We start from the raw sequence: 24,354 nt of genomic DNA on the forward strand, positions 1-24,354 counted from the left end.
GAAGCAGCAGGCAGAGGGAGAAACAGGCTTCCGGCTGAGCAGGGAGCCCAGTGCGGGGCTCGATCCCAGGATCCCGGGATCATAACCTGAACCAAAGGCAGACACTTAACCAACTGAGCCACCCAGGCATCCCACCAATAGCTCAATTTCACATATAAATTTTGACTCTTTTTATGCTGTTTGAACTTATTAACTTATTAAGAGTATATAGAAGGAAGAGAACTTCAATTCATTTAAAATTTAGAATTTTCTTTTAGAATTATCCTAAGTAAATTGTTTCCATATCTGTGCCTCAATTACATGGGAAAGTTGGACTGAAAGACCCCTATTTAGGTCAAAGGTAGTCAGAAAACAAAAAAACAACAGAACACCCTATTCAGTGTGTTTGATTGCTACCTAATGCTTAGTTTCCAAAAAGAATATATTCCCCAGATAGATTATATACATTTAGATTTTTGCTTATATAATCTGGCATCTGTTTTAAGAGCCAAACAGGATAATAAAGAAAACAGACAGTAAAGAAAATAAGAATACTCCTGAAGGATATTATAATAAACTAAGGTTTAGTTTTTTCATATGTTAAATTTTTGGATTAGATTGAATCAGAAGTCTTCCTATTTTTTTTTTTTTTAAAGCATGGAACTCTTTTTATCAAATAGCATGTAAAACCCCCAACATATACAGATAAAAGAACTAGCTGCTCAGGTTGAAATGGAAAAGGGTTAGACCAGTGACGGGCTAAATTAAATTCATCCACGGCACCAGAGGGCGCTGCAGAACAGTCTGAAAACTAGGAGACTAGATCTCAAAAGCTCTCAAACTCTTAAGATTGTCAACAGCCACAAGTGGTTTCAAAGAAGTTCACAGACACAAAAAGGCAAAAATTCCCAAGCTTGCATTAGATAATTTCCATACATGCTTTTTTTCTTCAAATATTAGATAATCCCCTATGAATCCCAACATTTAGACAAACAAGAGAAGGGGGAAAAAAATGCCTATGTATCAGAAATGTTGACTCTTTCTTGAAAATGCAGACCCACAGTGGAAAAATATTCTCTGGTTACGAGAAGAAAACTACAGATGACCCCATCGTAGAGAAGCATGGCAATTAGATGAAGAAGAAACTAAATTAATGAAGGAGGTTTTTGAAAAAGTCAGTATCAAAATCACATTTGTTTTACCTGTTGCCTAGATCATATACAGCTCCCGATATATCACTAGCTCTCCTGCAATCATTTTCTTGGTTTTGTTGCTTTGGTGTATCTAAAGGAAAATAAACATTAATTACTCTTAAATTATGTTTGTATATTCTAATATCCAGGGATATCTTGAAATTCTAGAAAAACTTCTGAACAGAAGAAAACAGAAAAATCAGATTAATATAAATGCTAATAGAAAAAGACAACTATTCAATGGGACGTCTGGGTGGCTCAGTCAGTTAAGCATCTGCCTTTGGCTCAGGTCATGATCCTGGAGTCCTGGGATCGAGCCCCATGTCCGGCTCCCTGCTCAGCAGAGAGCCTGCTTCTCCCTCTCCCTCCGCCTGCCACTCTGCCTACTTGTGCTCTCTCTCTGTCAAATAAATAAAATCTTTTAAAAAAAAATAAAAGAAAAAAGAAAGAAAAAGACAACTATTCAATTGCTACGTGTACAAATAGGACAGATAGAGAATATCTAGAATAAACTCTTATAAAAAGAGTGATAGGTTACAGAGCTGGAATAAACAACTCTAAAATTTGTATGGAACCAGAAAAGACCCCTAGTAGCCAAAGGAATGTTGAAAGAGAAAACCAAAGCTAGAAGCAGCAAAATTTCAGACTTCAAGCTGTATTATAAAGCTGTAATCATTAAGACAGTATGGTACTGGCACAAAAACAGACACATAGATCAGTGGAACAGAATAGAGGACCCAGAAATGGATCGACTAATCTTTGAACAAGCAGTAAAGAATATCCAATGGAAACGAGACAGTCTCTTCAACAAATGGTGTTGGGAAAACTGGACAGCCACATGTAGAAGAATGAAACAGGACCACTGTCTTACACCATACACAAAAATAGACTCCAAATGGATGAAAGACCTAAATGTAAGACAGGAATCCACTAAAATCCTAGAAAACACAGGCAGCAACCTCTGTGACAACTTCTTGCTAGACACATCTCCACAGGCAAGGGAAACAAAAGCAAAAATGAACTTTTGGGACTTCATCAAGACAAAAAGCTTCTGCATGGCAAAGGAAACACTCAATAAAACTAAAAGGCAACCAGCAGGAATGGGAAAAGATATTTGCAAGTGACATATCTGATAAAGGGTTAGTATCCAAATTATATAAAGAACTTATACAACTCAACACCCCAAAAAATAAATAATCTTAATTTAAAATGGGCAGAAGACATAAACAGACATTTTTCCAAAGACATCCAGATGACCAACAGACACATGAAAAGATGCTCAACATCACTCAGCATCAGGGAAATACAAATACCACCTCACACCAGTCAGAATGGTTAAAATTAACAAGTCAGGAAACAACAGATGTTGGCGAGAATGCAGAAAAGGGAACGCTCTTACACTGTTGGTGGGAATGTAAGCTGGTGCAGCCACTCTGGAAAACAGTATGGAGGTTCCTCAAAAAGCTGAAAATAGAGCTACCCTACAACCCAGCAATTGCACTAATAGGCATTGATACAAATGTAGTAATCTGAAGGGGCACTGCACCCCAATGTTTATAGCAACAATGTCCACAATAGCCAAACTATAGAAAGAGCCCAGATGTCCACTGACGGACGAATGGATAAAGAAGAGGTGGTGTATATATATATACAATGGAATACTACTCAGCCATCAAAAAAAATGAATCTTGCCATTTGCAATGACATGGATGGAACTAGAGGGTATTATGCTATGTGAAATAAGTCAATCAGAGAAAGACAATTATTACATGATCTCACTGATATGCAGAATTTAAGAAACAAAACAGAGGGGCATCATAGAGGAACAGAGGAAAAAATAAAACAAGATGAAATCAGAGAGGGAGACAACCGTAAGAAACTCCTAATCAAAGGAAACAAACTTGAGGGTTGTTGGAGCGGAGGGGGTTGGGGAGATGGGGTAACTGGGTGATGGATATTAAGGAGGGCATGTGATGTAATGAGCACTGGGTATTACATGCAACTGATGAATCACTAAATTCTACCTCTGAAATGAATAATACACTTTATGTTAACTAAACTGAATTTAAATGAAAAAAATTTTTTTTCAAGTGACAGGTTTATACTAAACCAAATTTGAAAAAAAGTGACAGTCCATAGTTCTCCAGCATGATATAGCCATGCTTCTTGTTTTGGTACACAGATCATGCAATTACCACGTAAATCAGCAAAGCCAAAAGATTATACTATTTAGCATATTTCAGCCCAGCATCTATAATATCAATTTACTTATCTATTCTTCAATGCATCAGTAATTATGTGCCACTGCTAATACTAACAAAGAGGAAGAAAGAAAAGGTGGAGACCCTGGCTTCAAGGAGTCAGTCTAGGAAAAAGACTACTGATGAGTAGAGAATTATGGCATGCTGCTATAGTATTAGGAGAGAAATATGCACAGAATGTAAGGAAGCAGAAAGGCACCTGGCCCAGAATGGGGAATGTGATGAAGACATAAAGGTACTGGGAGAATAAGGTACAAGTTCAGTATGCTAGAGCATAGGGTATATTGAATGGAAGCATGGTAGGAAACAAGACTGGTGAAGAAAGCCATGGCTCCATTACAGAGGATTTGCTATTCCAGGAACTACTCTTCTTTCAACATATTAGTTTCTGAAAGATTTTCCCTATTTATATATGTGTCCAAAGTGTTACTGTATAAGAAACCAATGTGTATACTATGTGAATTTTTCCTCTTATCCACCATAATAGTATGCTATATTATGAACATTTTTCAGTACCTGATTAGTAGGTGCTTTTGCACCTACTAATGATGATGGAATTCCTGATATTCATAAAACATTTTAAAAATGAGCACAAATACAAAAACTATATCACAAAACTAGTAGACAACAATAAAATAATTAGGCACAACCATAAACACTTAGTTGGTGGTGGCAGGCAGAGATGATGCACATTTGTTCTAGTATGTAAGAAAGTTTGTAAGGTAAAAGTTGCTAAGTGAACAAACAATGAATCATGGAACATTACATCTAAAACTAATGATGTAATGTATGGGGATTAACATAACAATAAAAAAATTTTTAAAAAAAAGTTGCTAAGTGAAAAAGCACCTAGAGCTTATTTCCACCCCTAAAGGTGACAGAAAGCCATTGAAGTGTACTACACCAAGAGATAAAAAGGATCATATTTTCGTATTTGCACTATAGAAGGATCACTGATAACCATTTGCAACACGGAATAGGTAGAATATGGAAGCAGAGTAGCTAGTTAGAACACAATTAAAGGCAAGAAATAGAAAACCAAACTACAGCACTTAAGATGTGAAGAGAACAGAGGGGACGGACACAAGGTAATAAGGAGGTAAAAACGAAACTGAACTCACCAGAACAAAGCAAACCAAGCTGCAGCGACAATGACTCCTACCATAAATACACTAGAACTGTAAAATAAAATGTAAGAAAAAGAAAGGAATACCCAGAAGAACAAATAAAAATCATCACATGCCAGGACTCAAGATGGAAAGCATTTAAGCTCAAACTGAGACACAAAGGCTAAATGACAGACTCCAGGGCTGAACAATGGAGATTTAATGCCTACATAATGAGAAACATCATCTCAGGTCACTCAGGCTGTGATCTGAGAAACTGCTATAAGGCCAGAACACTGGAAAGGCTGCTCGGCCCCTGAAAAGATTATTAAAAATTCTGCCAACTTAACCAGGGAAGTAACAGGGAAGCTTGCTGTCTACCTGGAGTCCTGGGTTTAAAAAAAAAAAAAAAAAAAAAGAAATTTTAAATCTACCTAGCCTACTCAAAAGGAGGTATGAAATCCAAAATTATATTGGCTACTTGTGGGAATCCCAAACCAAAGACATTAACTGCCTACTTCAAGGGAAATACCTTGGACCCTAGGCCACCATGTAGAGACCATTCTACAACCCAGGGCCCAGGTTGACTCCTTCAGAGGTGGGTCCACTGAAATTGAGGTCACAATCAAAAAGAAAAATTTTTTTATTTTTATTTTTAAGTAATCCCTACACCCAGCATGGGGCTTGAACTCACAACCCCAAGATCAAGAGTCGCATGCTCCTCTGAATGAACCAGCCAGGCGACCCCACAATCAAATATTTTAATAGGAAACAAACAACTATGAAAGTGAGCAGACAGGAGCACCCGGGTGGCTCAGTTGGTTAAGCATCTGCCTTCGGCTCAGGGCAAGATTCCAGGGTCCTGGATCAAGCCCCTCACTGGGCTCCCTGCTCAGCAGGGAGCCTGCTTCTCCCTCTCCCTCTGCCTGCCACTCCCCCTGCTTGTGCTCTCTCCCTCTCTCTGCCAAATAAATAAATAAAATTTTTAAAAAGAATAAAAAAAAAATGAGTAGGCAGAACATACAGAAACAGAAGTATCTGAAACACAAGGATATTTAAAAAATTGAATAAGATCGAATCAAGAAGATGATACCATGAAAAAGAAAAAGCAATTTCTGAAAAAGAAGCAAATGAAAAGAAATTAAAAGCACATCCATGAGGGGCGCCTGGGTGGCTCAGTCATTAAGCATCTGTCTGCCTTCGGCTCAGGTCGTGATCTCAGGGTCCTGGGATCGAGCCCCACATCGGGCTCCCTGCTCAGCAGGAAGCCTGCTTCTCCCTCTCCCACTCCCCCTGCTTGTGTTCCCTCTCTCACTGTCAAAAAAATAAACAAAATCTTTTAAAAAAAATAAACTGTTAAAAAAAAAAAGCACATCCATGAAAGCCAAACACTAAATGGACATGTCAAAAAAGAGATTAAATATAACTAAAAAGATAATTAGTGAACCAAATAAGCCTAGAGCTACAAAGACATTATAAATACAAATGAGAAGTTTAAGATATATGGAGGACAGAATCAGAAGTCCCAACAACAAGTGCTCCAGAAAGAAAGCATCAAAAGAATGACTGAGACAGTGTTAGAAGTGATATTAGCGAATAAGTTTCCAAAACAGAAAATATGAGCCTTCACATTAAATAAGCACACACAGGCCCAAAGTTTAAATAAAAATAAATCCACATTTAGACACATCTAAATGAACCTGCATAATACAAAGCTAAATAAGTACAAGTCCTAAAAACAACCAGAAATTAAAAATTACCTACAAATGAATGACCATTAAGCTGACAACAGAGGTCTCAGAAACAATAGAAGGCAGAAAACAATGTGATCATATCACTGAAGTTGTAGGAAAATTGAGCTTTGATCTAGAATCTTATATTCAGCCAAACTATCATTCAGAAATTAGTGAAAATAAAGACATTTTCACAGAAAAAACTAAGAGATTTTACTATCCAGTGTCCATCACAAAAAGATTTAAAGAATATACTTTGAGAGAAGGAAAGATGGCAGAGGAGTAGGGGACCCTATTTCAACTGGTCCCCGGAATTGAGCTGGATATCTACCAGACCACTCTGAGCACCCAAGAAATCAGCCTGAGATGTAAGAAGATCTGGATCTCTACAAACAGAGTATCACAGGCTGTTGGTTTTGAGGTACGAAGCGGGGAGCCCTGATTCTGCGGGCAGATATCGGAGGATAAACGGCAGCGGGAGGGTGCCTGGCCGTGGGGATCCTACACTGCCGGTGAGCGACAGCCTCACGGGCTGCAGATGGGGCACAGACTCGCAGACCAGTAGCAGCGGGGAAAGGACTTTAGGGCAGCCCCCAGGTCAGGAACCGGAGCGGCAGGGTCACGCGGGTGAACTGGGAGCGGCTGGGGGTTTTAGAAGCACAAAGGGCAGAGATGTGCCCCGACCTGGAGGCAGGACTGGGAGCTCTGTGGAGGGACGCACAACCCAGGACGCTGCAGTTTACAGCAGACGGACAGAAACGGAGACGGTGTGGCCTGGAGAACTCACTGAAAAACAGACTGTGGTCTCTCTGCTCCAAGGCAGAGGGTTGGAAATGGTCCCTTCTGCTCTGACTCGCGGAAGAGAGGAGGAAAGCCGCCAGAGAACAAAAGCCCCAAAAACTGATTCCCGCTGAGCGCATCCCCCGCCACAGGGGGGCAGGGCAACTCCACACAAACAGGGTTGCCTGAGTAACAGCGCAGCAGGCCCCTTCCCCAGAAGACAGGCTGGGAAAACAAGAGGCCAGCAACCCTAAGGTCCCAAGAAAACAGGTGCATCTTGCTTGGGTTCTGGTCAATAATTTGGACTCTATACATTCCCTCAAACACCCATCAACAGAATGACTAGGAGGAGGAACCCCCAAAATAGAAAAGACTCAGAGATTATGACTTATGCTGCAGATTTACAAATGGATGCAGATATAACCAAGATGTCGGAGATGGAATTCAGGCTAGCAATTGTGAAGACAATGGCTAGAATGGAGAAATCAATTAATGACAACATAAAGTCTGTAAGGGCAGAAATGAAAGGTGAATTGGCAGAACTTAAAAATGCTATCAATGAGGGCACCTGGGTGGCTCAGTTGGTTGGGCGACTGCCTTCGGCTCAGGTCATGATCCTGGAGTCCCGGGATCGAGTCCCGCATCGGGCTCCCTGCTCGGCAGGGAGTCTGCTTCTCCCTCTGACCCTCCCCCCCTCTCATGTGCTTTCTCTCTCTCTCTCTCTCAAATAAATAAATAAAATCTTTAAAAAAAAAAAAAAATGCTATCAATGAGATCCAATCCAATCTAGATAATCTAACAGCTAGGGTCAGTGAGGCATAAGAACAAATAAGCGACCTGGAGGACAATGTAATAGATAAAAAGGGAAAAGAGGAGGCCAGGGAAAAACAACTCAGAATCCATGAAAATAGAATCAGAGAAACAAGTGACACCATGAGGCATTCCAATGTCAGAATAATTGGAATCCCGGAGGGAGTGGAGAGAGAGAGAGGACTAGAAGATGTATTTGAGCAAATCGTAGCTGAGAACTTCCCTAATCTGGGGAATGAAACAAACATTCGTGTCCTAGAAGCAGAGAGGACCCCTCCCAAGATCAAGGAAAACAGGCCAACACCCCAGCATGTAAGAGTAAAACTTGCAAATCTTAGAACCAAGGAAACCATCTTAAGGGCACTTAGGGGGAAGAGACTCCTTACGTACAGAGGGAGGAACATCAGAATAACGTCAGACCTATCCACAGAGACCTGGCCAGCCAGAAAGGCCTGGCAAGACATATTCAGGGTACTAAATGAGAAGAACATGCAGCCAAGAATACTTTATCTGGCAAGGCTGTCATTTAGAATGGATGGAGAGATGCAGAGCTTCCATGACCGGCAGAAACTGAAAGAATATGTGACCACTAAGCTGGCCCTGCAAGAAATATGAAAGGGGGTTCTATAAAAGGAGAAAGACCCCAAGAGTGATCTACAACAGAAATTTACAGGGACAATGTATAAAAACAACGTCTTCACAGGCAACATGATGACAATTAATTCATATCTTTCAATAATCACTCCCAACGTGAATGGCCTAAACGCTCCCATAAAACGGCACAGGGTTGCAGACTGGATAAAAAGACAGGACCCATCCATATGCTGCCTACAAGAGACTCATTTTGAACCTAAAGATACATCCAGACTGAAAGTGAAGGGATGGAGATCCATCTTCCATGCCAGCGGACCTCAAAAGAAAGCTGGGGTAGCAATTCTTATATCAGACAAATTAGATTTTAAACTAAAGTCTGTAATTAGAGACACAGAAGGACACTATATCATTCCTAAAGGGTCTATCCAACAAGAAGATCTAACAATTGTAAATATCTATGCCCCCGACATGGGAGCAGCCATCTACATAAGCCAACTGTTAACCAAAATAAAGAGTCATATTGATATCAATAAGTTAATTGTAGGAGACCTCAATACTCCACTCTCAACAATGGACAGATCATCTAAGCAGAAAATCAACAAGGAAACAAGACCTTTGAATGATACATTGGACCAGATGGACCTCATAGATATTTACAGAACATTCCACCCTAAAACAACAGAATACTCATTCTTCTTGAGCGCACATGGAACTTTCTCCAGAATAGACCACATACTGGGTCACAAATCAGGTCTCAACCAATACCAAAAGATTGAGATTATTCCCTGCATATTCTCAGACCACAATGCTTTAAAACTGGAACTCAATCACAAGAAAAAATTTGGCAGAAATTCAAACACTTGGAAACTAAAGACCACTCTGCTCAAGAATGTTTGGGTCAACCAGGAAATCAAAGAAGAACTTAAACAATTCATGGAAATCAATGAGAACGAAAACACATCGGTCCAAAACCTATGGGATACTGCAAAAGGCGGTCCTAAGGGGGAAATACATAGCCATCCAAGCCTCACTCAAAAAAATAGAAAAATCCCAAATTCACCAACCAACTCTACACCTTAAAGAACTAGAGAAAAAGCAACAAACGATGCCTAAGCCACGCATTAGAAGAGAAATAATTAGAATTAGAGCAGAGATCAATGAATTAGAAACCAGAAACACAGTAGATCAGATCAACGAAACTAGTAGTTGGTTCTTTGGAAGAATTAATAAGATCGATAAACCACTGGCCAGACTTATCCAAAAGAAAAGAGAAAGGACCCAAATTAATAAAATTATGAATGAAAGGGGAGAGACCACGACTAACACCAAGGAAATAGAAACAATTACTAGAAATTATTATCAACAACTATATGCCAATAAACTGAGCAATCTGGATGAAATGGAGGCCTTCCTGGAAATCTATAAGCTGCCAAGACTGAAACAGGAAGAAATTGACAACCTGAATAGGCCAATAACCAGTAACGAGATTGAAGCAGTGATCAAAAACCTCCCAAAAAACAAGAGTCCAGGGCCTGATGGATTCCCTGGGGAATTCTACCAAACATTCAAAGAAGAAATAATACCTATTCTACTGAAGCTGTTTCAAAAAATAGAAACAGAAGGAAAACTTCCAAACTCATTCTATGAGGCCAGCGTTACCTTAATCCCCAAATCAGGCAAAGACCCCATCAAAAAGGATAATTTCAGACCGATATCCCTGATGAATATGGATTCCAAAATCCTCAACAAAATCCTAGCTAATAGGATCCAACAATACATTAAAAGGATCATCCACCACGACCAAGTGGGATTTATCCCCGGGATGCAAGGGTGGTTCAACATTCACAAATCAATCAATGTGATAGAACACATTAATAAGAGGAGAGAGAAGAACCATAGGGTCCTCTCAACTGATGCAGAAAAAGCATTCGACAAAATACAACATCCTTTCCTGCTTAAAACTCTTCAGAGTATAGGGATAGAGGGAACATTCCTCAAGTTCATAAAACCCATCTATGAAAAACCCACAGTGAATATCATCCTCAGTGGGGAAAAGCTGAGAGCCTTTCCCTTAAGATCAGGAACACGTCAAGGGTGCCCACTCTCGCCACTATTGTTCAACATAGTACTAGGAAGTCCTAGCAACAGCAATCAGACAACAAAAAGAAATAAAAGGTATTCAAATTGGCAAAGAAGAAGTCAAACTCTCTTTTCGCAGACGACATGATACTTTATGTGGAAAACCCAAAGACTCCACCCCCAAATTACTAGAACTCATCCAGCAATTCAGTAATGTGGCAGGATACAAAATCAATGCACAGAAATCAGTTGCTTTCTTATACACTAACAACGCAACTGTAGAAAGAGAAATTAGAGAAACGATTCCATTTACAATAGCACCAAAAACCATAAAACACCTCAGAATAAACCTAACCAAAGAGGTAAAGGATCTATACTCTAGGAACTACAAAACACTCATGAAAGAAATTGAAGAAGACACAAAAAGATGGAAAAATATTCCATGCTCATGGATCGGAAGAATAAACATTGTTAAGATGTCTATGCTACCCGGAGCAATCTATACCTTCAATGCCATCCCGATCAAAATTCCAATGACATTTTTCAAAGTGCTGGAACAAACAATTCTATAATTTGTATGGAATCAGAAAAGACCCCGAATCGCCAAGGAAATGTTGAAAAAGAAAAACAAAGCTGGGGGCATCACGTTGCCCGATTTCAAGCTATATTACAAAGCTGTGATCAGCAAGACAGCATGGTACTGGCACAAAAACAGACATACAGACCAATGGAACAGAACAGAGAACCCAGATATGGACCCTCAACTCTATGGTCAAATAATCTTTGACAAAGCAGGAAAAAACATGCAATGGAAAAAAGACAGTCTCTTCAATAAATGGTGCTGGGAAAATTGGACAGCCACATGCAGAAGAATGAAACTCGACCATTCTCTAACACCATTCACAAAGATAAACTCAAAGTGGATGAAAGACCTCAATGTGAGACAGGAATCCATCAAAATCCTAGAGGAGAACATAGGCAGTAACCTCTTTGACATCGGCGACAGCAACTTCTTTCAAGATACATCTCCAAAAGCTAGTGAAACAAAAGCAAAATGAACTTTTGGGACTTCATCAAGATAAAAAGCTTCTGCACAGCAAAGGAAACAGTCAACAAAACAAAGAGGCAACCCACAGAATGGGAGAAGATATTTGCAAATGACACTACAGATAAAGGGCTGGGTATCCAAAATTTATAAAGAACTTCTCAAACTCAACACCCAAAAAACAAATAATCAAGTCAAAAAGTGGGCAGAAGATATGAAAAGACACTTCTCTGAAGAAGACATACAAATGGCTAACAGACACATGAAAAAATGTTCATCATCATTAGCCATCAGGGAAATTCAAATCAAAACCACATTGAGATACCATCTTACACCAGTTAGAATGGCAAAAATGGACAGGGAGAGAAACAACAAATGTTGGAGAGGTTGTGGAGAAAGGGGAACCCTCTTACACTGTTGGTGGGAATGCAAGTTGGTACAGCCACTTTGGAAAACAGTGTGGAGGTTCCTCAAAAGTTTAAAAATAGAGCTACCCTATGACCCAGCAATTGCACTCCTGGGTATTTACCCCAAAGACACAGATGTAGTGAAAAGAAGGGCCATATGCACCCCAATGTTCATGGCAGCAAGGTCCGCAATAGCCAAACTGTGGAAAGAGCCGAGATGCCCTTCAGCAGATGAATGGATAAAGAAGATGTGGTCCATATATACAATGGAATATTACTCAGCCAGCAGAAAGGATGAATACCCAACTTCTACATCAACATGGATGGGACTGAAGGAGATTATGCTAAGTGAAATAAGTCAAGCAGAGAAAGTCAATTATCATATGGTTTCACTTATTTGTGGAACATAAGGAATAGCATGGAGGACATTAGGAGAAGGAAGGGAAAAATGAAGGGAGGGAAATCGGAGGGAGAGATGAACCATGAGAGACTATGGACTCTGAGAAACAGTTAGATCCATACACATGTAGTAAAATTATTTTTATAAACATACATCAGAATAAATTTAAGATTCAGGATAGTGGTCACGTCTGCAAATGCAGGAAGCATGGGGTCAAGAAAGGTGGATCCCCAAAGATTAACTACATATATATTTTTTTAAAAAACCTAAAATATTGCGGGACACCTGAATGGCTCAGTTAGTTAAGTGTCTGACTTCAGCTCAGGTCATGATCTCAGGGTCCTGGGATTGAGCCCCAAGTCAGGCTCCCCACTCAGCAGGGAGTCTGCTCGTCCCTCTGCCCCTCCCTCTGCTCATGCTCTCTCTCTCTCTCTCTCTCTAATAAATAAATAAAGTCTAAAAAGTATCTAAAGTATCTAAAGGGGCACCTGGGTGGCTCAGTCAATTAAGCGTCTACCTTAGGCTCAGATTTGATCCCAGCGTCCTGGGATCAAGCCCCGTGTCAGGCTCTCTTAGCAGGGAGCCTGCTCCTCCCTCTCCCTCTGCCGCTCCCCCGCTTGTGCTCTTTCACTCTCTCTCTCTCAAATAAATAAATAAAAAAAATCTTTTTTAAAAATTCTAAAATACTGCAAAGCTTTGACAAAAAGTATTTGGTGAAGAGGTTATTTATATTATTCCCTGAATTTTTAATATGCCAAAATATAATTTTTTAAAAAACAATTTAAAAGAAAATTTCAAGTAAGATGTAGTATGTAAGGTGTAGGAGGAAAAAAAGTTGTTTTACTACAAAAAGCATAAAATAATGTTAAGGTCCCCCAGCTCAGATCAAAACTCTACTTGTTTAGGGGAAAAAAAAAAAAAAAGGAATCCTAAGAGTACAAATTCTACAATGTCTGGAGGACAGCATTACCTCAAAGGACCTATCAAACGCTTCTAAAATGTGAACTTCCACTGCACTTCCTAAACAGACACAAATATGCCCTCACTTTCAACGCAGATAGAAATCTCCGAATGGACACGAAGACTAATTTATGGTTTCACAGGACCTAACTAAGTCTTGCCAGAGGGCAATGGCCCTTTCCACGTTGAAGTGAAAACAAAATGCCAATCAAATATGCCAAGAGCTCTAAGAGTCATTCTATCATCCTAAATAATGCACTTTCTGAAGCTCTTTTGTCATTCATCAAACCATGCAGTCTCTTCTATGTCGACTCTTTTGCTAGTGCCTCTCCTGAGCCTTGCTCTCTAATCTATGACCTTTCCTAACCGGTGTCCGTATGTACACTTCACTCCCAAACCAATCACCCATCCCAGCTATGTTCACCCATTTCTTCCTAGGTCCTGTGCTAACTACTGCCATGACCTTTGGCCTCCATGAACTCAACTATGGCCTACATCTATTACATGCTCCAGCCTGGTTACCTAATTCACAGGTTTTTTTAATGCATTTATTCCTCCTCTTATTTATCTAACATTTACTGAACTCAGTAACAATTACTTGTACACAAGTACTAGGCAACTAGGGAAACTGAATTAACTATAAAATGGATTATAAATATATAATATAAATATAAAATATAAATGTATATAAAATATAAAGATATAAATGGATTATAAATATAAAATATAAATATTTATATATTTATATAAAATGGATTATCAGATATTGTAGAGAAATTAATTTTTTAGGTGTGACAGTGGTATAATAGTTGAGGAAAAGTATTATAGAATTATAATTTTTTAGATGTGACATTACTAGGGTAGTTACATAGGAAAAGTCTATTTTTATGGGAATGCATGTTGAAACACTTAGAGTGAAGTGTTACAATGTCTAGAACTTACTTGGTTTAGCAAAAACACATACATACACATATAAAGCAATGTAGCAGATGTTGATAGTCAAAACAGGTGGTATTCAAGTAATTATTGTACTATTCTTTCATGTTAAAGGGTTGTGGGCTTCTACACAAAAACTTGTAAACAAATGTTTATAGCAGCATTACTCATAATAGTGAAATGGTGGAAACAACCCAAATGTCCATCAATGGTTGAATGGACAGCAAAATATGCTTTAGCCATACAATAGAATGTATTCATAAAAATTAATGAAGTACTGATACATGCTACAACTTGAATGAACCTAAAAAATACTGTGCAAAGTGAAAAATGCTGCAAGTGAAAGAAACCAGACACATAAAGCCTCATAGTATATGACTCCATTTATATGAAATATCCAGCACAGGCAAATCCACAGATAGAGAGAGGAAGTACATTTGTGGTCGCCAAGGATTGGGAAAGGGGAAAATGGGGAGTGACTGCTTAATGGGTACAGGATTTCCTTTTTTTTTTTTTTAAAGATTTATTTAGTTTTGAGAGAGAGAGAGCAAGAGCATGGGGGAGGATGGCAGAGGGGGAAGGAGAGGGACAAACAGACTCTGCGCTGAGCGCGGGCTCAAACTCAGAACCCTAAGATCATGACCTGAGCCAAAAACAAGAGTCAGATGCTTAACTGACTAAGCCACCCAGGAGCCCCTAGGATTTCCTTTTAAGGTAATAGAAACATTCTAGAACTAAAAAGTGGTGATGGTTGCACTATTTTGTAAACTTACTAAATGCCACTGAGTTGTACACTGCAGTGACTAAAATGCTATGTGCATTTCACCACAATAAAAAATAACTGGGGGGGGGTGAACAAGACAAAAATGTAAAGAAGCTGCTATCATAGTGAGAAATACTGCTGGGAAGGAGGTTTAAGAGAGAGAAAAACAAATAACTAACCTGGAAGTGAAGCAGGATACTGCAAAAGAATACTCCTTGCATATACTTCTTCTGAGGCAGGATCAAATGAAAGAGGAGACATTGGTGGTAAAAGATCCACAGCCTTAAAACACAGAATTCATCATTTTGAAATACACATTTTTTTTTACATAACACTACTAAGATAATCTATGAATGGATGATTGTTTCCCCCTAATGAAGACAGAATTACCAAGCATGTAAATTATCCTATAACTACTTTTAAACCAAGGAGTATGATATTAGAACAAGGGGACTACTCTGTCCTCCAACTGTGCCTCAAATGTAATACTACCTAATAGCAAAAGAAATGTCTCATTTTCTTTTTAATATAATCCTCTAAATCTAAAAATATGAACTATAAATCATAAAGCAGCTGGATGAATACTCTAATATGCACTTAGAAAAATTACAGAAACATGGGGCGCCTGGGTGGCTCAGTCGGTTAAGCGGCTCAGGTCTGATCCCAGAGTCCTGGGATCAAGCCCCACGTCGGGCTCCCTGCTCAGTGGAGAGTCTGCTTCTCCTTCTCCCTCTGCCTGCCTCTCTGCCTATTTGTGCTCTCTCTCTGTCAAATAAATAAATAAAATCTTTAAAAAAAAAAAAGAAAGAAAAATTACAGAAACCAAAACATTTAAACTTTAGGCTCAAGTGCAAAGATGACAACTTACACATGCACAGCATTCCTAGATCATTCGTAACATAAATCAAGACTGCCCTGTATTAAACTACTCTCCAAAAGGCAAGTCAACATTACTTACTGGAGTCCAACCTTTAATTAGATTGAAAGGAGACAGATGAAGAAATTCTTTCCACTTTTTATGCCATTCTCCTTGTTTTTCAACAACAGAGTGTTTTATACTGGTGAGATCTTCTTTTATTTTACAACTATGATAGCATAAAAAAAGAACTTGATTCAAAACATGAATATATAAAAGTATTGAGTAAAATTTAAGAATACAACAGTTTGTAGAAAAAGGGAAAAAAACCATAACTGGAAGTTCAACCAGTAGAGCACATATAAACCGAATAAACTCTTACAATGAACATTCAGAAGCTAAAGTACTTATTTCCTTTTAAGACCAGAAAGCAATCATACATCTATTACTCCATTTATCTTTAAAATATTGGGGAGGGTATGTGCTATGGTGAGCACTGTGAATTGTGTTAAGACTGTTGAATCACAGACCTGTACCTCTGAAACAAATAATACATTACATGTTTAAAAAAAAAAAAAAGAAGAAGAAGATAGCAGGAAGGAAAGAATGAAGGGGGGAAAATCGGAGGGGGAGACAAACCATGAGAGACTATGGACTCTGAGAAACAAACTGAGGGTTCTAGAGGGGAGGGGGGAGGGGAATGGGTTGGCCTGGTGATGGGTATTAAAGAGGGCACGTACTGCATGGAGCACTGGGTGTTATACACAAACAATGAATCGTGGAACACTCCATCAAAAACTAATGATGTAATGTACGGTGATTAACATAACATAATAAAAAATATATATATATTCTTTTTCCCTAGTTCTGAACTCAAGTCCAAATTCTACACCTATTGATCCCAGGGTCCTGGGATCGAGTCCCACATCACGCTCCTTGCTCAGCAGGGAGCCTGCTTCTCCCTCTCTCTCCCTCTGCTTGTGCTCTGTCAAATAAATAAAATCTTTAAAAAAACAAAAAATTCTACAGTTATTCTCTGTCCACTCTTAAAGGCAGCCCATACCTCCCAATTACTCCACTCAAATAACAAATTTTTCTGAGGCTTAGTTTTATTAAGTAGACTCCAAAGAAAAACTTGAGAAAGTGAAAATTACTCCACAAAGAATTATCACTAAGGGCAAATAATTTATTCTAGACAAAAAGAAAACTACATTAATTGTCCTTTCTACTTAAAATGTGTCTCTCCGGGAGTTTTTGAGCTCTAATAAAATGTTCACCTTTTGTTTGCCAAGGCTAAAGAGTTATCAACTACATGAGCTCTGCTGAGAAATTATCAAAAACACCTTACTCCTCCCCCAATAGTGTAACAAAATATCTTTCTACAGTACCTCATATGCTTCAGATCTGATAATCTCTCTCTCTGAAGTTTGGTCTCCTTTTCAAGGAAGTGAAGGTCTATTGTCAGTCTTGCTGGGTCAGCCTGACAACGCTCATATTTCACTACTTTCAAGACTTCATTTAATAACTGAATAACTGTTAACAGGTTCAATTTTCCAGCCTCATAAACATTTCCAATGTGCAACTAAGGATTCAGAGGGGAAAAAAAAAAAGTGGTTCTTAAGATAATAAACTGTTAGGTAAATATATTTATGTTTTTTACTACTATATAAAAAGGTTACCTCTAAAGAAGAGTGAAAAAAGTCAAATGTCTACCCAAAAATGAAGCCAAGTAAATAATTTTAGTCCAAAGAAAACTACTGTGAAAGAATTTAACATGTCGTGCCATATTTTTATATTATGCAAAGAAGCTGCAAGCTAGACTAAAAGAAATGCAAATAAATGGAAAGCAAAGTAAAGACTGAGGAGAAAGAGCAAGTTTGGTGAAAGATCATGAATTCATGTTTTAACAAAAGTTGCAAATTGAGGGGTGCCTGGGTGGCTCAATTGTTAAGCATCTGCCTTCGGCTCAGGTCATGATCCCAGGGTCCTGGGATGGAGCCCCATATTGGGCTCCCTGCTCTGCGGGAAGCCTGCTTCTCCCTCTCCCACTCCCCTTGCTTGTGTTCCCTCTCTCGCTGTCTCTCTCTCTCTCTGTCAAATAAATAAATAAATAAAATCTTTAAAAAAAAAAGTTGCAAAGTGATGGCCCATAACAGCTGAATTCAAACTTAGACATGTTTATTTGGCCTGCACAATTCCAGTATTTTAAAATCATTTGAATTGTTGCCAATCAACCAAAAATCTTAGATTTCACATAAAAATTATTTCCCAAAGACCTCATCACTTACCCCTTTTGTTACACACAATTAGCCTATATTACCTATCTGGCCTCTGTAGGAATCTGAATTTGCAGACTCTGATTTTTACAGGAATCTGCAGTGCCTGGCATGTTACCTATTACAGTGAAAGCTTTTCAGGCATCACAACACTATTTTACCTTTGTATTCCCCTATACTATAATTAATGCCTGGCATATAGCAGATACTTAATAGATTATGAGTTCACTAAGAAAAAAAATACAGGTTATCCAGATGGAAATGTCATATAAGCAAGTGGAAATAATTCGATGGAGTTGGGCTGACTGAGAGAGACTGGAAATACCAATTTGGGAATACTACTGTATAGGACACTGATGAAAACATAGAATTAAGAAAATACAGATGACTGTAATTGTGGGAAAGAAAAGTAGGCACTAAAGGAACCATGGAAAACACTTTCATTTGAAAGTTAGAGAAAAAGGATTCAGTAGAAAAAACTGAGAACAGCAGTCTGAAAAACCACAAGAGAGCAAAGACACTGAGGTCACAAAAGCTAATGGAAGAAAAGACTAAAATACTTAACAGCATCAAGATGAAAGAGAAACCACAGGGTAGAGACATTTTAAAAAGACATGCAGCAAATAGGAGATCACTGCTGCTCTCCCTGAGTGCTTATAAAGAACCAGTACCATATCATCTTCCTACTAAGTAACCTCCTCCATCTCTCCACTGTATGATGTAGCACCATAAAAGGGATGAACAATTAATAAAAGCTAATGTATACAAACATACACACTGTTATATATAATATATACACAGTTAACAATAGCCCTCTTGATGAATGTTTTACTAGATCTAGTCACAAAAATAAATTCTGAAGACAGAAAAACACTGTAAGAAAAAGAATATATATTATTTATATTTACATATTATATATTAATTATATGTTGAATACATGTATTTATTATCATTATATATAATAATTACATAAAGAGTTTTCTCAACAGTTTACTTAGTATCAAATGCTTACCTGACACATTTGTTTCTCAATTTTGTCAAGTAAGAGCCTTGGAATATTGATAGCAACGTTAGTTCCATCTAAAGTATGTTGGTTAACAAGATTAAGGACTGCATTAACAACTTCTCTTTCTTTTTCCAAATACATGAGTGTTTCGTTCACTGAAGCCCACAAAGACCGAACCTTTGAAAACAAAGACAAAGTCTACACATAATCTGTACATATATCAAAGAAATGTAAAATACAAATATATGCTCACTCTCTGGAACAAATGAAGTATTCCTGTAATGATTTCTGGTGAGAAAATTAATTAACTGTCTAAAAGCACTGATACTGGGGCTCCTGGGTGGCTCAGTCGTTAAGCGTCTGCCTTTGGCTCGGGTCATGATCCCAGGGTCCTGGGATTGAGCCCTGCATCAGGCTCCCTGCTGGGCGGGAAGCCTGCTTCTCCCTCCCTCCCCACCAAATGTGTTCCCTCTCTCGCTGTGTCTCTCTCTGTCAAATAAATAAATAAAATCTTTAAAAAATAAAATAAAATAAAAGCACTGATACTACTTCCAAAGGGGTTTTAAAACTAAAGAATTTCTCAGGAGAAAAAAAATAATAATTTCTCAGGAGAATTAAGCCCACCATGATTTTCAAAACAAATCTAAGAAACTTCATACTACCAAGATGCAATTACCATTTCCTGTGTTTTGACATGCCACCAATCTAACAGAAACTTCTGAGGCAGGGACGGCTGGGTGGCTAGGTCGGTTAAGCATCTGCCTTCGGCTCAGGTATGATCCCAGAGTTCTGAGATCAAGTCCCGCATCAGGCTCCTTGCTCAGCGGGGAGCCTGCTTCTCCCTCTCCCTCTGCCCCTCCACCCGGCTCACGATCTCTCTCAAATAAATAAATAAAATCTTAAGAAAAAAAAAAAAAAGAAAAAGAAACTTTTCAGGGAGAAATAAAAAATTTTCGGAGGAGAAAAAAAAAAACCACCACACATCAATTTTAAGAGTCATTCAAGTTTCAAAAGGTTAAAATATGAAAAACCATGCTTCTTTAAAAGCAAAGAATCTTAGGCATATACTAACCCGTCTATGTTCATTAAATGCATGTGTAAGAATGTTTATAGGTGGTAGCTACACTTGTGAGCACAGCATAACAAAGAGTTGTCCAATCACTATGCCGTATACCAGAAACTCATATAACACTGTGTGCCAACTATACTTCAATTAAAATAGTAAAAAAAATTTTTAACGAATGGTCATAGCATTTCTATTTGTAATAGTCAAAAACTGCAATTAACCCAAACATCTACCTAGAGTAAAAAAAAAAACAAAAATGTTTGTGCTATGTTCATAAACACTACATAGCATTGGGAATGAACACACTACAACCCACACACACAACAGCACAGATAAAACAGCATGAGTCAAAGAAGACAAACACAAAAGAATATATTCTATATACTCCCCTGTATATAAAGTTCAAGAAGAGGCAAACTAATCTTTAATGTAAGAAGGGAGAAAAGTATTTACTCTTGGGGGGGAAATGGTTGTAAATGAAAGGGGGCCTGAGGCTTCTGGGCTAATGTTCTGTTCCTTAAACTCTATGCTGCTTACATACGTTTATTCACTTTGTGAAATTTTATCAGGCTATACACTTATGACTTTTGCACTTTTTTGTACATATGTGATGCCTTAAAAGAATTTATAAAGGTGGGAGGTGGGCAGGGAAATACAATAATTATACCCATGTTTGTGTTTGTGTCTTCCCACGGTACAAGGTAAAGTTGTCCCCAAAGAAGACTCATTGGCTAGGAGTCTACAGGTCTCACAGGATGACATTTCCTTGGTGGACAAAGATCCAGGATCTGGTTCTCAGATTTTTTTTTTGTTCTCAGATTTTTACTTTTATCTTGTCAATGGATAAAAAAATTGACCGAACTCAGGGAAAGTGAACATTAACCAAAGTCAGGAGAGATCAATGTGAAAACTTCTAAACAGGTTTCACATCAACCTATTAAATATACAATCAAAGATACTATGTTCAGTAACAGAAGTATTCATAGTCACGAAGCTGGACGATCCATGAAGGAAGTGATTTTGCCTCCTCACTGCTGTAGCTCTAATACCTAGAATGCTTGGCACATGGCAGGTGATCAGTAAAAATTCACTGAATGGATGAATAGTTATTTCCTGAGGAGCGGACTCACCTTTTCCAGTGACAAACTGCCTGGAAAGCCAAATTAACACTCAAAGTAGCTCAGTGATTATAAAAACAGAACAAAGAGCTTGAGAGAGATTTCATCTAAACACAAAGGCCTAAGAAAACACTCCAATCTCACATCAAAGCCATCCTCTGAAAACCTCAGATTATTTTTTTTTTTTTTTAAGATTTTACTTATTTATTTGACAGAGAGAGAGACCGGGAGAGAGGGAACACAAGCAGGGGGAGCGTGAGAGGAAGAAGCAGGCTTCCCGCCAAGCAGGGAGCCCAATGTGGAGCTCGATCTCAGAACCCTGGGATCATGACCTGAGCCGAAGGCAGATGCTTAACAACTGAGCCACCCAGGGGCCCCAAACCTCAGATTATTTATGTCTGCCCGATTCCTTCCTACTGCCAAGCCAGCTTCAATGTGACTTCTCATTTTTCTTCCATATTTACCATCTCCCTTCAGTTAACATATTTTATTTACATAAATTAATACTACTGATTAAGTTACAATCAAGCTGAACTTTTAACCATATTTAAAACTGCTTTTCTATATATTTAGTCTTATAAGTTAATTTTTCCATTATATTCACGCTTTTTAGAGGCACCCTACTGATACCTTTATATATCACTTATTAATGCGTTTAAAAAAAAAAAGTAACAGTTTTACAAAAAAATGACAAAAACAGAGAATATAAGAGTCCAATTAAGTAAGTCAACATTGCACATCACAAAAGTAAGAAAGATTAAATTTCTCCTTTAAAATATAAATAGAAATATAAAAAGTTACCTCACCTTTTGGATTTTCTCTTGTATATTACTTTGGTCATCATAGGGTTCCATTCTAGTTAAAAAAAAAATGATCTCATTAGTCATTTTTTAAAAATCTCATGGTAATTTACCACCAAAAGAGCAAACTGATCTATAAATCCACCCACTAACAACCATTTCAATTAAAAACAAAAATAAAATTCAAGCTCAAAGCAATAAATTTTTTTACAGATTTTATTTATTTATTTGACAGAGAGCGAGAGAGCACAAATGGAGAGGCAGAGGGAGAAGCAGGCTCCCCACCAAGCAGGGAGCCTGACATAGGGCTCGATCCCAGGACCCCAGGATCATGACCTGAGCTGAAGGCAGACACTTAACCGACTAAGCCACCCAGGCGTCCTGAAAGCAATAAATTAGAAGAACTGGACTAGGAATCAGAATTATGTTCTAATCCTATGGGACTCAGTTTTCTTACTGGTAAAATGCAGGAGCTGCACTAAGGCAACTTCCAGCTCTGATCTAAAAGTCACTTACTTTTTTATTTGGTTTTGCTGCTCCATACATTCTGATCTCAAATTTCGTACTTGTTTAACTGACAGTCTGTAAGAAAACATATAAATGACAACTATAATTCCATTACAGTTAACTGGTATAGACCACTTTGATATTTTCCCCCATTTCTTATTTTTGCTTAGGCCTCTAAAGACTACTCTTCCAAATACACCCAGCAGCCAGCTAAAGGAGTCTAGACTTCCTTCAGGAGTTAAAGGAGTGATCTAATATACAGGTTGCTATTGAGATGGACCAGGACTTCTTGGCTCATATACACTGTCTTCAAATAAAAATGCTGGAAGTGGGGCGCCTGGGTGGCTCAGTCGTTAAGCGTCTGCCTTCGGCTCAGGTCATGATCCCAGGGTTCTGGGATCGAGCCCCACATCAGGTTCCCTGCGCCGCCGGTTGCCTGTTTCTCCCTCTCCTACTCCCCCTGCTTGTGTTCCCTCTCTCACTGTGTCTCTCTCTGTCAAATAAATAAACAAAATCTTTAAAAAAAAAAAAAAAAAAATGCTGGAAGTAAGACTACTCTGCTCTCTTATCCTTGTCACACATACTTAGGGGATAAATTTAAATGTTACCTACGACAGGCGTCATTGTAGTTTCAAGGTGATTTCACAGGATTTTCTAGTTTTCACAATCGATGACACAACATTTAAAAAGTTGTCTTACTGTAGTTGTTTATAATCATATAAAATCAGACACACTCTATTTCTTGAGAGTAGGAACCTTGCCTGTCTTGTTTAATGCTGTAGGACCATGCCTAAACAATATTTGGCACACAGAAATAACTCAAAAAAAAATTTGCTGACAATGCCAACCACATACAGCTATTTATATTTAAATTTAAAATAATAAAAAATTCAGTTCCTTTGTCCTATTAGATACATTTAAAATGTTCAGTAGCAATGCGTGACTATTGGCTACTATGTTGGATAATGCAGTTATACAGCATTTCCATTATCACAGAAAAGTACCACTGGACAGAGGCATTCCCTAGACATAGAGCTCCATTTGGTGTGGTTAGCTTCCTCCTCCGACAAAGGAAGACTCCCACTGTCTCATCTGGCTAGAAGACTGACTAATCCTGTAGTCACAAATGCAATGAATCTTCCTTTGGGTACGAACTTCATCATACTTAGAACAGGCTGGATTGTTTTGTGCCTACTTCTTAATAAATTTTATAAAGTGAAAAAAAAAAATTGCTGAAAAGAGGAACCTAAACATAACATTATATGAGATGGTTAAAGAAACTATGGAATACCTACTATTAAGTAGATATTAAAAGGAATATATTTTAGAAAATTTTAAAAATAAAAATAATTTTGAATTTTTTAATAAAAGCATTATACTATGGCAATATGGAAAATTTTACAGAATATGAAGAGAAAAAAGAATACAAAATAGAATGAGCACAATAATTACAGCTTAAAAATATATATCCATGTTAAAAAAAGCAAAACACCTAAGATACTAAATTTTTAAACTAAGGTAATATTTTCCTTTGCTCTAAAGTTTCATGTACAGTATGCATAGTTTTAAAATACCATATTCAGAAGTTATCTGGCTTTGGGGCGCCTGGGTGGCTCAGTCGTTAAGCGTCTGCCTTAGGCTCAGGTCATGATCCCAGGGTCCTGGGATCAAGTCCCGCA

The 24,354-nt window shown here is 38.2% G+C and overlaps 1 protein-coding gene across 2 annotated transcripts in view; it reads right to left on the reverse strand.

The window, feature by feature from the left end:
• Window positions 1-24,354, reverse strand: part of HAUS6 (HAUS augmin like complex subunit 6) — a 50,577-nt gene that overhangs the window by 13,538 nt on the left and 12,685 nt on the right. The window contains exons 6-12 of one of the 2 annotated variants that reach the window (XM_078061268.1): window positions 22,685-22,750; window positions 22,175-22,223; window positions 19,191-19,361; window positions 17,291-17,484; window positions 16,005-16,131; window positions 15,226-15,328; window positions 1,182-1,263 (exon numbers count right to left, since the gene is read on the reverse strand). In XM_078061268.1, coding sequence (XP_077917394.1) covers window positions 1,182-1,263; window positions 15,226-15,328; window positions 16,005-16,131; window positions 17,291-17,484; window positions 19,191-19,361; window positions 22,175-22,223; window positions 22,685-22,750 — 792 coding nt within the window. The remainder of the gene's footprint in view (window positions 1-1,181; window positions 1,264-15,225; window positions 15,329-16,004; window positions 16,132-17,290; window positions 17,485-19,190; window positions 19,362-22,174; window positions 22,224-22,684; window positions 22,751-24,354) is intronic. The other variant, XM_078061269.1, reaches the window with a different exon arrangement.

The sequence above is a fragment of the Halichoerus grypus genome, chromosome 14 (assembly GCF_964656455.1).
Source record: "Halichoerus grypus chromosome 14, mHalGry1.hap1.1, whole genome shotgun sequence".
NCBI classification, from domain to species: Eukaryota; Metazoa; Chordata; class Mammalia; order Carnivora; family Phocidae; genus Halichoerus; species Halichoerus grypus.